Genomic DNA, 14713 nt, shown 5'->3' with positions numbered 1-14713 from the left:
CCAGTGTGCACATGTTGTTCAAATATCTGCTCACGCTGTATAATTTTTTGCATTGAAGTCTTGCTGGAATGGATTACATTATTCTCTGTCATTGTTGCCGAGTTAGGAGGGTACACATGATTTCTGGTATTGATAGACCGTCACTTGATGTGAATCACGGCAACGCAACCTACCAAGCTTTGTCTCTCTATTTGTTTCTTTTGATGGCCACAATTAACACAAAAAAACCCTGCAAAAGTTACACTAAAAGCTTTGCAGTAGAACTTAGCTGATGTGTGCTCCTGCATGTGATAACACCATTGCTATACTCGGTGACAACTTAAAAGAACGGCACCGGAAGTTGCCGCTGTGCCTTATCACCGTAGCCGGATGTTTCTCCATGCGGCACAAGTAGGGCGTTACTGGGAATATTTTGAACATACTGTGAGCCGTTCCCGTGATTTTTTGGACTTAATATGCCTATAAACGACTCCAGTGACGACAAACAAACTGCGTGAGACAAGGCAGACGATATCACGCATTCATAGCAAACCCCTTTCGAAACGCGCGCGCACTGGCGTCACGGGTCCGGCGCTTTGGCGGAGTGATACACTACATGAGGTGGTGCGGTTCTTGAGTTGTAACCGAGTATAGAGTCAGGTTCTCTTAAAGGAGTACTGACACGACATTTTCGTGTTACACTTTTTTGCTGCTACGGGTGCCTACCAGCCCACTAATCATAGAATGGCACATTAGACGGTCGATTGCAGCCTAAAATCATTTATGGCGTAGTTTATTCGTGTCAGTTTCAGTTTCGACAAAACGAACGCTGACCGGCCGCCATGACAGGAGGGCACCTGTGACGTCACCATTCTTGTCGCACCGCTGCCAATCTGGACGCACGCACGAGCGAGCGCACACGCGTGCCCAGACCAGCGAAGGTTTTCACCATTCCCACGTGCACGGGCAGCACGACGTCAGTCCCAAAACCATGACATGTACACAAGGAATACCAGCACGCGCCCCAACCGCAGCCAGTGCGTCGGCTGTGTCACGGGAGCCCCGACATCGGTAGTTTGGGGCAAGGAGCAGCTGATGTCATGTTGGCCCACTCTGGGCTTTCTCGTGCGGGCAGAGGGTAAAAGGGGTTTAAAATATGTTGTAGTGAATGGTTACTGTTGAAACTTGCTGGGAGGTATCTCCATAAGTGTGAAACTTGTCAATCTTCAGGAGGGTTGCAAGCTGGGCTAGTTGGAAAGACATTCTTGAATAAAACCAGCGCGAACTCAGACGTAGACGAAGGAAGTGTACCACAAGGTACACTTCCTTCATGTGTACCAGTGTTGTACCAGTGTTGTATCAAGTGTACCAGTGTACTTGTACCAGTGCTGGTACAAGTGTACCAGCGGCTGTCCTTGTGGTACACTTCCTTCGTCTTCGTCTGAGTTGGCGCTGGTTTTATCCAAGATTGTCAGTCTTGCTGCTTTTTCCCTACTAATTTCAAATATGCCATTATTTTTTAGTCAGTCAATTAGTTCCCGAGGTAATTAGAGATAGTTAGCCATTTTTGGAGGAACAATAGACAAAACACTGTTAGTCATAGCATTGTAATCTTTACATTTTCCAATAGTACTATGAATGCTGGTGAATGCAATAATCAAAGCAGTTTCTTGATGCACTGCTTGGGACTCATTTACCAGCTCATTAAACTTTGGTGTTTGAAATTGGCATTCAAAATGCCACTGAATTAATTCCGAGCGGTGCATCAAAAAACTGGTGCATCAAAAAAATTCAGGAGTGTTCATAGTATCGAAAAATGTAAAGGGCCACGACTAACACCGTTTTGCCAATCGTTCCTCCAGAAATTACTAATTATCTCTAATTACCTTGGGAACTAATTGACTGACTCAAAAATTAGTGGCATATTTGAAACCAGTGGGAAAAAAAGCAGCAAGACTGGCAAGTTACACAGAGTTCACTTCAAACTTCAAGGAAGCTGTTTTAAGAGCTGTGTCCCCCTTAAATGGGGATGGGGGCTTCATTGTTAAATCTCGTTGTGTACCATCACCACCACACTGCTGCCTCTGACCTTGCAGAACTGCGGTTGACATTTGCAGGCCTCAAATGCTTCCCCAGGACCCGGCAACGATACGAATCGTCAAGGGCAGGCATCCAGTGCTAGAGATGAACTGCCTGCAGGAGCAATACGTTGGCAACGACACTGACCTGAATGTAAGTGACTTCTCTCATTTGCTCGGTGAATCGGGTGCTTTGCCCAGTTGAGGGTATGGTCAGTCCGGACAATACCGTCGTGATCAATCGCTCGAGTGGCGAAAAAACAAGCAGCAGCATCATATCATAGTTGCATTATGCAAGAGACTACGAGAGGAAGAGGGCAGTGCTATCTTTATCTCAAAAGTTGTGAAATCGGCCACTGTGAAGCTTTAAAATGATACGTGTTCACATGATGCGTGTTCAAAACCATTTGTGGGAGCGGGGGGCTTCTGGAGAGCAATCTACCATTTCTACCGCTCGAAAAGTCTGCCCCCGTTTCAACCTTTACAAAGTGAAGGAGTTTCACAAGTGATGGAGTGCTCACAACAGTACATCCATTTTTTTTTGCTATGCTCCCCACTATGTGAAGCTCTGTTCATTTCGAAGTCCGGTGGCTTGGGTTTGATGTCTCTAAATGTGAAACCGTTAAATTTTCGACAGAAACAATCCGAGGGTATTTCTTTTGGGCCCCACTTCTGTGTTTCATGAAGAACGCAGAGTAGAGTTTGGGCTCTCCCTGTGTCACCGAAAAGACAGATATATAGGGCTTATGACTTATAGGGCTGAAAATTGGCCCCTTTGTAATTGCCTTAAAGGAAAACTTAGGTCCGGCCAATGAGCAATAGAAAGTCGGATGATGGGAGTAGTGCTTAGGGATAGGAAACGAGTGTCCTTTATCAGAGAACAAACTTCAGTGGAAGGTGTCGTAGCTCAACTTCATTGAAAGAAACGGGCTTGGGCTGAGCAAGGGACAACCCGGAGATCCATCAGGGTAATAGAGTGGATACCAAGCAACCAGATCGGGAGTAAGAAAGAAATCATGCACCCCTCCGTCTAACGACGATGATGGTTGAATGCGAAGAAGCGTTCTTGTGATGGATTTCTTGGGTTGGGCAATCCCACACTGCGAGTATGTAGTTGCTCTGGTGGTACTTACCACTTTTCTGCGTAGGCCTAACGTTTGGGCTTGGAGTGTACGGCGCGAATCGGTGCTCGCTGCTTGGCGTTCGCTTCGACTGTGTCGAAATGGAGGAATCGGATAGACGCAGATAGATGAATAACGCGAGGGACCCAGGTTCGATTCCGGCCACAGGAAGCGTTTTTTTGTCTTTCACTTCACCTGCGATCATTCATCATCATTGTCAGAGGAAGTTGGCTTTCCTGCAAGGTGTATTGGTGTACAATGCCATCAGTGAGTACTATAAAGCTTCGCTTTAAAACCGTTTAATTGATGGAGGCATGAAATCAGAAAATTCGGAGGCAAAGATTGGACTAGGGCATCACAAGATAGGAATGGCTGGAGGAACAGAGGGGAAGCCTTTGTCCAGCAGTGGGCACAAGCAAGCTGATGATGATGATGGTGATGGTGGTCATAATAGTTTGATAATATATACTGGAGGGAAATCTGTCGCTGCAATCATATGGCATCGTAGGCACCACCATAAGAGCTAGCATCGGTCCTTACCTACTTGGCTCGGTCAGCCACATGGTTTATTTCTGCTCCTGTAGCCGAAATCAACAAAACATGGTAACACCATTTTGTTGTTTGTCTTGCGTGAAGCTGCTAAATAATCCCTGACAAATCAACCTTTTGGAACTGCTATTTTATATTATAAAACAACTTTAAATAATTGTTTGTGATAACGTTTTGTTGCGGCCGCTGGCAACTTTTTAGGTTGTTGACGAGCCATGCTAAAGACAAGGGGAACATTGCTACCCGGTACATGAAGGGAATGCTTGTTGAAGCATGGCTCGTTTAGGCAGCGGCGCCAAATTTCCCTTTAATATATATTAGTATGATTTTGCTTGATTATGGGGTTTCATGTGCCGACGCTACACGGGTGATGAGGCGCGCCGTAGGGGGGGGGCTCCGGATTAATTTTGACCACCTGGGTATCTGTAATTTGAACATACAGGTGTTTTCGCCTTTCGCCCTCACCAGAAAAGCGGCCGCCACAATATTACTGTGGCACCGTATGAATGGTGGGGGTGGTGGTGGTGATTACGATGGTTACGTTGATCATGCAGTGATGATGATGGTGGTGGTGATTATGGTGGTCATGCGGTGATGATGATGATTGGCTGTGCAGGAGGCGAAGCGGTGTGCCATCATCACGGGCCCCAACATGGGCGGCAAGAGCTCGTACATGCGGCAGGTGGCCCTGATTGTCATCATGGCCCACCTGGGCTCCTACGTGCCGGCGGAAGAGGCCGCCATCAGCCTCATCAGCGGCATCTACGTCAGGTCGGGTGTTTGCTCCCCGCGTGAGGTTTCGTTGCGGATTGGAGAGGGGGGGAACCATGAGACTCTTTTCTGGAGCATGTGGGAAGGCAGATTTTTTCCCCTGAGTATGCATATTCTGACAAGCTGCGATTAACAAATTTCTCTAAAAAAGAAAGAAAAGGAAAGTAAACAGCATTTTTATATACCATATTTATTCAAATATAAGACGAGGTATGTTTCAAAATCCGTTGTTTCAAAGTCATGCCCTGCCTTATACTAAAAGCTCAGTGTATACTTTATTTTTCGACTCTCCGAACTGCACCCTCGCCTTAAAATCGTGACCGCCTTACAATCGAATAAATACGGTATATGTTCATGTCATTTTTTGGAAGGGGTTCTTGGTGTGCAGGACAATGGGAGCAAGGCATGAAAAAAAGTCCTGGGCCATATCCACTAGCGCCAAACCTGGGGAAGCATGCGGTGTATAAGTGTATTCTTGGTGCCTTGGCATTTTTGCCAACAAAGATGAAACTGTTCAGGGGTGGAGGTATACAGCCTTGCTGTAAAAGTCTCTTGTCTTTTAAGAACGAAGCTCTGCAGCATGAGGCGTAAACGAGTGTCCCAGTGTTTTTTTATTAAGCGTTACGTTCTAGTGCGGGGCACAAACGAGTTTCCCGGTGTTTTAGTACCGTGACTCCATGAGATGGCGATTACGATGACGACGACAGGAGACAGCAACAGCCCCAGCCCCTAAGGGGCTTCACCCCTAAAATAAACCTTCGCAGGTGTGCCCTTATGGCATGATGATGTCACACCGTTTTGCACTTGCTCGTGGGCACTTGCTCATAATGACACGTCAAATTTGTTTTTTGTTTTTTTTAAATCGCTTGCACTGCACATTGCACTGCATGCATGTGCAAGTTCCACAAAGAATGTTTCATGCCTAATATAAACATATATAAAAAGAGTTGAGACTGAAATTGGCACTAGTGCGCGATAATGAACGTGCGCAGTCGGGATACGTGAGTGCTGCAGTGTCAACTCTCTCATGTCGAAAAAGTTTTATCTTTGTGTCTGGGAATGTGAAGCTAGGAAAGTTCGTCGTTTTTTCTGTGTCCTGTATAGAAGGAAAAGAGAATGTTGCAGGTGTAAAAAAAGATTAGCTTTGCACCTGGTTAGATCAGGAAAGCAAGAACATGGAGACTTTGTCCTTACACAGTAGAGCTTTCCTATCTAGAGAGCGTTAACCATGCTATTATAGGGTGTTGTAACCATGTTATCAGGATGCAGAAAGAAAGCACAAAAATGTAGTTGGCCCACTGTGAAGGGCACTTCAAAAGCACCATCTTTTCACACTTTTGCACTATCTTTTGCACTTCTTGCACTTTTACATCATCTTTTGCACTTTCGCACCACCTTTTTTGCTCTTCTTGCACTTCAAAAGCACTATCTTTTGCACTTTTGCACCAGGGTGTTGTGGCAAAGCCTGTCAACACTAACAGAGAAGGCCGGTGCATACTTGTTTTTTTTTGTTTTTGGGGGGGGGGGGGGGGGTCAATCACAGGTGGTCAAAGTGAGGTATATCCAGTGACAAACTAGTTCCAACTCGTTGTAAAGAATACATTTTGCAAGTGCGTTTAGCTTTACAGTTCTTGTTTTCAAGAAGGTGTAATTTCCCGTATCCTAATTGATTGAAACAACTGCCCCTTGGGGGTTTTTGAATTTCAAAACTTTTTTTTTAACCATGTTTTTTTTTTAGCCGTGCTTTTTAAGCTTTTTAACCGTGGTAGCCGATCAAAATATTGTGCTATTCGCTTCGACGTTTGAAATTTTTGTATATTTGCGCACACCTAATCAGCACACTCTGTGCACAAGGTGGTGGTTTCACAAAACAATGCCCAGCGAAGCCTTAATTAAAGTGTAACCTTCATTCTGTGCCACTGATTGGAGCACAACTGTTTCAAGAAAAGATGGCGAAGCTGAAACGCGTATAATTGGAGCGCAACGCTGTTCCACGATGGACAGGATGGGTGCGGAGGACGACATAGTCCGTTGGCGGAGCACGTTCCTGAGCGAGATGCAGGAGACTTCGGAGATCCTGGACAAGTGCACCCACCACTCACTGGTCATCCTGGACGAACTGGGGCGGGGCACGGCCACGCACGACGGCACCGCCATTGCCTGGGCCACTCTGCGCCACATCATCGAGGAGGCAAGTGGGCTCCATTCCATTCACACCGAAGCCTTGAGATGGTAGTTGCTTTATTTCATCTTTTGAGAGATACAAGTCAACGTTGGGTCCGCCCAAGCCGTGCAAGGCTTGTCGGGCCGCACCCAACAATCAGCAGGTTCATCATTGTCATCAGCAGCCTACTTAGGTCCACTGCAGGGTGAAGGCCCCTCCCATTGACCTCCAGCCATTTCTGCCCTGCACTGCCCGAGTCCATTCTTTGCCCCCGAATTTCTCTATTTCATCCCTCCATCGGGTTAATCGCCTTCCCCTTCTTCTAGACCCATCTCTTGGTATCCATCTGTTACCCTAACTGTCCACCGATTCCGTTTGTCTTACTACATGGCCAGCCCATAGAGTTTCTTACAATATAACTAGAGGGGAAACTGGCGCTGCGATCGTACGCATCAATGGGCGTGATGGGTAGTTGTGGATTCGTATTGGCGCTTGATGGCTCGTGGAACTTACTATGGATTGCAGGCAGTTTCGTTTTCGTTTTGGATTTGCATGAACGCATTTGTTTAGGCGGGGTGTTGGGAGGAGTGATCAAAATAGGTTTCTCCTTGAACTGCATGCCTCGCGTGCACTGACGCCGCCCTGAGTGGAATGTTTTACAACCAGAGTTGTGAATTGGGTGGGTTATCAATGCATTGCCGCACAGCTAGCATGAAAACACAAATGACGGCGCTCTGTGCGCGAAGTTGTCTGCTAATTAGGAGTTGCGGCGCTGCTCATTCGGCAGAGCAATGTATTGTCAAAGCTGACGACGGTTGCGAATCGCTTGGAACAGCCACACGTTTCGTGCGAACGCCGGCTCCTACGGCGTAGAACTGTAGAACAGCAGCACCTGCGGCTGATAGGAACGCAGCTTGATGGATGTCACTAATTCACGCAAGAATAACTTCTCCAAAGGTAATCGGTTTCTTTTTTTTTACGAGCACAAAACTTCTCTTACTATTACAAACCACCAGCGCCGAAACTTTTACAAGTAGTTTTTAAAGTCCGCGTCCTGCTGTAGTTGGCGGAAAATGGCAAACCTGCTCCACAAACCTTCTCGACTCCGCGTCTGCTTTTTATTTAAACGTGCCGTTTTATTTCGTACAAAACCGGTTTTTCGTCAGTAACTTTATTGTTCGCCATGTAATTTGTAAACGGAAAACCGGGCAATAAGAACTTTTTTGTCGAAAAACACAATTTGCGCAGCCATAAGCCCGTTTTGATCCTACGCAATCCGGTTCCAAAACTACCCATCATTCCCATTGAAGCGTAAGCGCCGCTGCCATGTTTGCGTTGACACTAGCGCCAGTTTCCCCTCTAGTTATTTGTATGAAACTCTATGGGCCAGCCCAAGTCCATTTCTTTTTCTATATTTCAACTATGATATCGACTCTAGTTTGCTCCCTGATTCAGGAAGCTCGTTTCCTGTCCCTTAGTGTTATTCGTAACATTATTCGTTCCATGACCCTCTGAGTCGACCTAAGTTTGCTTTTTAGTTGTTTAGTAAAGCGCCAAGTTTCAGCTCCGTAAGTCATAACTGGCAGTATGCACTGGTTGTGGATTTTTCTTTTGAGTGATAGAGGTAGCTTACTTTTCATTATTTGGGAGTGCTTGCTGAGTGCTTCCCAACCCAGACCTATTTTGCACGGGATTCCTGTCTCGTGGTTAGGGTCAGCACTAACCATCTCTCCAAGGTAGTTATATTCTGTTACTTCCTCTAGCGTTTCGTTTCCTAAGCTGAAGAGGGTGTTTTTGACATGCTTATTTATTAATGCTTTAGATTTATTCATATTTATTTTTAGTCCTGCGGCTGTGCTTTCTGATTGTAGTTCCTCAAGCATTGTTTGCACGAGTTCTGCAGTCTCACTCAGCAAGACCACGTCGTTTGCAAACCCCAAATGGCTCAAGTATTCCTTGTTTGCCCTTAATCCTATGTTTTCCCAGTCAAGCTTCCTGAATACCCCCTCCAGACATGCTGTGAACAGAAGACATCTCATCTGATAACAAGTTGAAAATTTTTGGGGTGTAATGAAATCTAACGAAGCCACCAAGACGCGTGTCATTTTTGCAGTACAACAAATGAGGGTTGTGTCTGAATGCTCACATGTGGGGACAAAAAAGAGCTGCTCCGGGAGTCTTTCAACACAGCGATCCGAAAAAAGCGGGCACGAAATCTAAGCAGAGTGAAATAAGTGAAGGAGTGCACGTTAACGGGGCATCCATACATTGCAGGCAACGCTGAGAACAGTGTTTCTTAATATGCAGTTCACTTTGGAATGCCAGGTTGTAAAACAAAGACGTCCCATATATCAGAATGCTGGACGCAAGTGAGTGCACAATAACTCGGAGTATTGGGACTGGCATGAAGGAGCGTACATTATACAAAACCCACGATACTCCTCTAAGCTTACTACAAATGCAAGTTTCATCAATGTTCCAAGTCATGTCTGTATCAAAATATATCCCTAGATATTTGGCACTTGTCGAAAAAGCAACTGGAATACAGTGTTGTCTGACCATTCATGCCACCAAATATAATGGGCTGTAAAATTGGTTCCAAGCGATGCATAAAAACAAACCACTTGCTATAATTCATTCATAAGGGTTCATAGTATCAGAAGATATGAAGATTACGGTTTTATGACCAGCACTCTTTTGCCTATTGTTCCTCCAAAAATGGCGATTATCTCTAATTATCATAGAACTACCTAAAAAATAATGGCATATTTGAAATCAGTGGGAAAAAAAGCAGCAAGATGAACAAGTCTCACAGAGTTTACTTGAAAATTGAAGGAAATAAGGGACTCTGCAACGCTTCCGATAAATGGTTTCACTTTTTTCTTGGCATCTGGAAGACTGCGAAGGCTATAGTTATCGCCAGCCCAGAGTAGCACTGCTTGATTTGCTTGTCCAAGCAGATACGCCTTCTGCTTCTGTTCTGCTTCCGTGGCTTTTTTTTTTAAAGTGGCTATCGAATGCGTTCATTGCTGCAACTGAAGGAGAGGCAGCCAATAGCCGCTACACCGCTGTAATGACATAATTCGAGCGCTCGAAGAAAGCCAAGATGGCGAAAAAGCCTTTTGAGCAAGTTTCTAAGTTTTCTAATGGGCAAAAAGCAGCAATTTTCGACTGAGGTACTTTGTGACCTTCTATTCTAAGTACTGTATGTGTTGGGTGACTACATTCTGCAAGCATTTAAGATTTCGAAAAAAGAAAAAAGTGTTGCAGGGCCCCTTTAAGACCCATGTCCTCCCTTGAGAGCGGGGTTGGGAAAACAAAAAAACGAGACAACACTTCATGTGGTGTCTGTTTCTTATCGCCACAAACTGCAGCCCCCCGGTTTGAAATAAGCGCCGCCACGTAGGAACTTGGCATGACGGCACACGGAAGGGACAGTTGAGGAAGGAAAAAATAAGGAAGCTGCTTGGTCACATTGTTAGTGCTTCCGCATTTATTCAAATATAAGGCAAGGTTTTTTTTTTTTTTCAAAGAACCATGTCCTCAAAGTTTACCCACGTCCTTCATTTGAAGTAGAAGCTTCAATGCTCGCTTCGGTGTACAGAAAATAGAGCGAAAACAGCGTGCTATCGTTTTGCATCGAAGTGCAATTATACAACGATGGGGAACCTTTGGAGCATGACAGCAGCGAGGAAAGCAACCAGGCAACCAGGCGTCAGCTTCGGTCGCGAAGTGGTGCGGGGCGCTCGAGCCACCGCTTCTAACCGCTATTTAAAATGCCGCTCAAAGCCCACACGAAATTTCTTGTGCGGTAAATGAGCTAATAATGCGGGCGAAAACGGTGCTATAAACATCATCCACACCGCTAGCGAAAACGCCCATGAAATATCTGCGGGGGTGCTAAGCCCCCCCCCCGCAGACCCAGCGGACCCTCCGGCGGACCCAGCCAGCTGTCTCAAGCACTTCGAAACTGCCGCCCTGAGGCGCACGCCTTCCCATTGGCGCAAATCCTCAGGCTCCTCCCACTGCCACGTGCATTGCCACGTGCATTGCGCGTCATTTTCTGACTGAGGCACAGGCGACCGCGAGTGCGGAATCGCCGATGCGGGCGTGAAAATATAGCGCCCGCAACGCCGACGCGCACGAATCGCGTGCACAAACGCTCCTGTAGTGAGCTTGGGCACCGTGAGTGAAGAGACGGAAGTCCAGAAATTACCGCTCGGCGACATGGAGGTTAAAAAAAGCAGAAAAACGTCACGGATTTCTCCACGCTAAATTAAAAAAAGAAATAAACGAAAATACAAATTTCGGATAATACGAACATTTTTCACGGTCCCGCGAGATTCGTATCATCGAGATTGAACTGTGGAACTTTTTTATGAAGGTCCCGCCTCAGTGACAGGAAGCTCAGTGACACCTGACAGCTATTCGAATTCGCTTCGAAAGTATTCGACCCCAAGGACTATTCGCTTTGAATTCGATTCGACCTAATATATTACTATTCGCACAAGCCTAATCAGAAGGTATTAGCTAGTGATTTTTGGATTGTTGTAAGAATTACTCTGCACTTATGCAGTTAGCTTTTGCACTTCTTTCAAGGTGGCCATTGAAATAAAATTTCTCACTGGTTTCTTCCCTTATATTAGTCGGCAAACGTTTTCGTCTTGGGTCTATCTACTCCCTCTTGCCTTATAATTGAGCAAATATGGTACTTTGTGCCTTGTAATTAATGTTAGTACAGATTGCCTTTCTTGCTCTCGTCCAATTTGCTTTTGGGATTCTTCAACATCGTATCAGACTTCGTTTTGCAGCCAGCTTAGCATTCGCGTTAGCCTCCTACCTGTGAAGCGAGTGCATAGTTTCTGATTTCTCCTTACGGGAGCATAATCGACTGGAGTGCTTTGTGGTTTGTAGAGGCCTGTGTTTTGTGTAGATGGAGGCGGGAGAACCAGGAGTGGAGGGGGAAGAAATAATGGAAGTGGAAAGACAGAAAAAACGAGTGAGCAGAAGACCGCCGAACAAAAGCCAAAGAGTATTGGGGAACATAATCTTTCAGTCAATACAAAAAGTTGTTCAGCCGTTAGTCTCCCTCAGATATTGGTGGATCTTTCTCTTGCTCAGTGCTAGCCTCTGTTTCGTTGTCTCCATGCAGAAGCGCTGCCTGTGCCTGTTCGTGACGCATTACCCGCCAGTTACACGAATGGAGTCCCTCTATCCGGATAACGTTATCAACTGCCACACGGCTTTCGATGTGGACGATGAGGGTGAGTTGGTGCAGACCAGTGTCCCTGTTCTGAGTGCAGCTTGCTCAGAGGCATTGACAATATTAACGCGTGACCGCTACGGCAATTCATTTTGACGCTTTTGCGACTTTCGGAGCTGAACTTGAAGGCAATGTAAAACCGTAAAACCCATCCATAACAACACCAGTAATAACGAAATTGCTGTAAACCATGTTGCGTTTGTTTTCACTTTGTTGCCTAGCTGCCCACGGCTGTCTTATCTTGATCTAAAAATGGGGTGTCCACTGGTTCTTTCTGGCATATAAGCCACACCCAGCTACCTTGTTTGATAGAGAAAGTGTATAATGTTGTCACCACTCACCTCGGTTGGTCTGGTTTGATCAACATCATTTTCAGTATGATTGGGTACTTCTAGAATGAACTGCGTTCCAAGATAAGCACACTTACACCTGACGCTACAGCATTTGGAACTCGCGGCTGTGGACGTCATTTTGTTGACTGCCTCACCGATATTTGCTCTTTAGATAGCTCAGTGGGGAGAACAAACTTGCTTCAATAAACTTTATTAAACAATATATCGGATATCACAGTAATCCCGCTTGGCCCAATCAATTTCATGTGTGCTGTTGTGAAATAAACTGCTCATTCAGATGTTCATCTTCACAGCGCAAAAGTAATGCTACAAAAGAGGTAAAAACCCGACAAGTGCTAAAAAAGCACTTGTCTTGTTTTTTTGTCCCCTTTGTTTCATTACTTTTGCGCTGTGGAGATGGAGCTGTACCGAGTCCCGACTAGTCTGATATTTTGAGTTGAGCATTGAAAAGGCATAAATGGTATAAAAATCCCAGACATGTCTGTCTGGTGTCCTCTGGCTCACCTGAAACATACCTGACTGCTCGATCACACTGTACAATCAAATGCATTTGAAGTACACGTGTGTGAAGCAAACAAAAATCAGCACAAACTTCCTATGGACTTTCCGTCATGAGGCAGTGAATACTGTAAGAAGCTTGTGTTTCTTTTCTGCATAACCTAGTTACTAAAAATATTGGTAGAAATTATATTCTTCCACTGTTTCAAGGTACCACACTTTCTGTAAGTCGCAGCTTTTCTCCAAAATCGCATGCGATGGTCACAGTTTTTGACAAAAGCGCTGTTTATGTGGGGGGTTAAACTTAAGAAAGATGTGACCTAGCTACAGAATTTTTCAAGAAAAGTTGCCATTGTGTGGCTGTGCAACTTAAACACAGGCATGTATACACTGGAAAATGTGGTAGTCGTAGGTGGGTTCAGCTCTGGCTATTTTTGTCTCATAGAGCCAACGTGATGCACACAAAGGACGCAAAGATACTTGTAAATCTGGACGTGCTCAAGGCTAGGCATGAGGAAGTTTGTATAGATGACTTTTTTTTCCCTGCAAAGCTGATTTAGGAACTCCAAATGAAATAGAATTTGAATTTAACATGTAAAGTGTGTTTCTTTTCTCTCATGATTGCCATAAAATCGCTTTGTTTTGGCTTATCATAGTTCTTCTTTGACAAAATACTAAGATTGGTTTCACACTGTTACTATTGATGGTGAGAATGTGCATCATAAACAGCATCACATTTATGAGGTGCTTCTTGTATGAGGTTTCGGAGTGGCGAAATCCTTCAGGTGTAACCCAGTGGACAGCAACTTTCAGTGACGGGTTCATTAAAGATTTTATTCGTTCATCATTCAGTACACAGAAAAGTTTCAGTGCCTTTTGCAGGGCACATCGAAGGCAAGAGCTAGCTCTAGGCAGGGTATTATGCTTATGGAAGAATTCTTCAAGGTTCCTGAAAGGTTTATAAGCCGTTACTGTATAGCTGCAGGGGATTGATCCTATACCTATTGATCCTATAGTCATATGAAGGCATAATGAATGGCTAACTTCCTTCTAATTTCTCATGAACTTTGCAGAAGTGATAACTGACTTACTAGAAGATGTCCATGCATGCTTAACTTGAACACCCAGTGATGTGATATCCCTTATTTATTCAGAAACTTCTACAGCAGCTCTTTTAAATATATATATATATTTCTGTTTCAGAAACGGTGACATTTCTGTACACCCTTCAACCTGGAGCAGCGGAGAAAAGCTACGGACTCAACGTTGCCAGACTGGCAAAGGTTCCAGAACACGTCATCAGCCGGGCTCGGGAAAAAGCGCACGAACTGCAAAGGATGACACAAGCCAGAGAGAAGCTGCAACTCGAAGCCAGCCGCAAGCCTGTAGCCGCTCCCTGAATTTCAGGCCACTCAGGAAGTTGCTGTACATATGAACTTTCTTGTGTTCTCGCGCATGTTTGTTGTATTTGTTTAGAAATGCATCTGGTTGTTGTTTATGTAAAAACATTTTGGTGTCTAGGAATGAAGCTTTCTGCGATCTTTTGTGACGTAAGGGATGAACTGTTTGCCACTCACACCAGTTGGGTGTTATCTTATAAAGGCTTGCGGGGAACAGCCTCCTTGTACTTTATAGGATAAAAAGCAGGATACCAACTACTATTATGAGAATGTCTGCAAAATCCTGTGATTGTCTCTCAGCAGGTTTTTAAAGCTGTTTTGAGATAATGCGGACTTCACAAGGGACACATTTGTGACATTTCGTTTTTTGCCAGCAAAAATCGTTGAAAGTCAAGAGTACAAGTTGAAAGCTTACAATTCTGCTTTGTGAAGAAGGATGCTGGAATTGCAAGCTTTACAAGAATGACTGCTGTATCTCCTCAATGTGTGAAAGATTTCTACGCGCGACATTAAAGCTTGACTCTGTTCACTGATTTA

At 44.9% G+C, this 14713-nt stretch overlaps 1 protein-coding gene across 1 annotated transcript in view; it reads left to right on the top strand.

Moving 5' to 3' along the window:
* LOC144150058 (DNA mismatch repair protein Msh3-like) overlaps positions 1–14713 on the top strand; it is a 44048-nt gene extending 29335 nt beyond the window's left edge. Inside the window, exons 14-18 of the mRNA XM_077681857.1 lie at positions 2097–2211; positions 4344–4498; positions 6503–6689; positions 11815–11926; positions 13980–14713. Of these exons, the coding sequence (XP_077537983.1) occupies positions 2097–2211; positions 4344–4498; positions 6503–6689; positions 11815–11926; positions 13980–14176 (766 nt within the window). The 3' untranslated portion in view covers positions 14177–14713. The remainder of the gene's footprint in view (positions 1–2096; positions 2212–4343; positions 4499–6502; positions 6690–11814; positions 11927–13979) is intronic.

This window comes from Haemaphysalis longicornis, unplaced genomic scaffold (assembly GCF_048455015.1).
Source record: "Haemaphysalis longicornis isolate Haplotype H1 unplaced genomic scaffold, Haemaphysalis longicornis Haplotype H1 scaffold_8, whole genome shotgun sequence".
NCBI lineage: Eukaryota > Metazoa > Arthropoda > Arachnida > Ixodida > Ixodidae > Haemaphysalis > Haemaphysalis longicornis.
The sequence above is the reverse complement of the archived record's forward strand: the minus strand, read 5'-3'. Positions and strand labels throughout refer to the sequence as shown.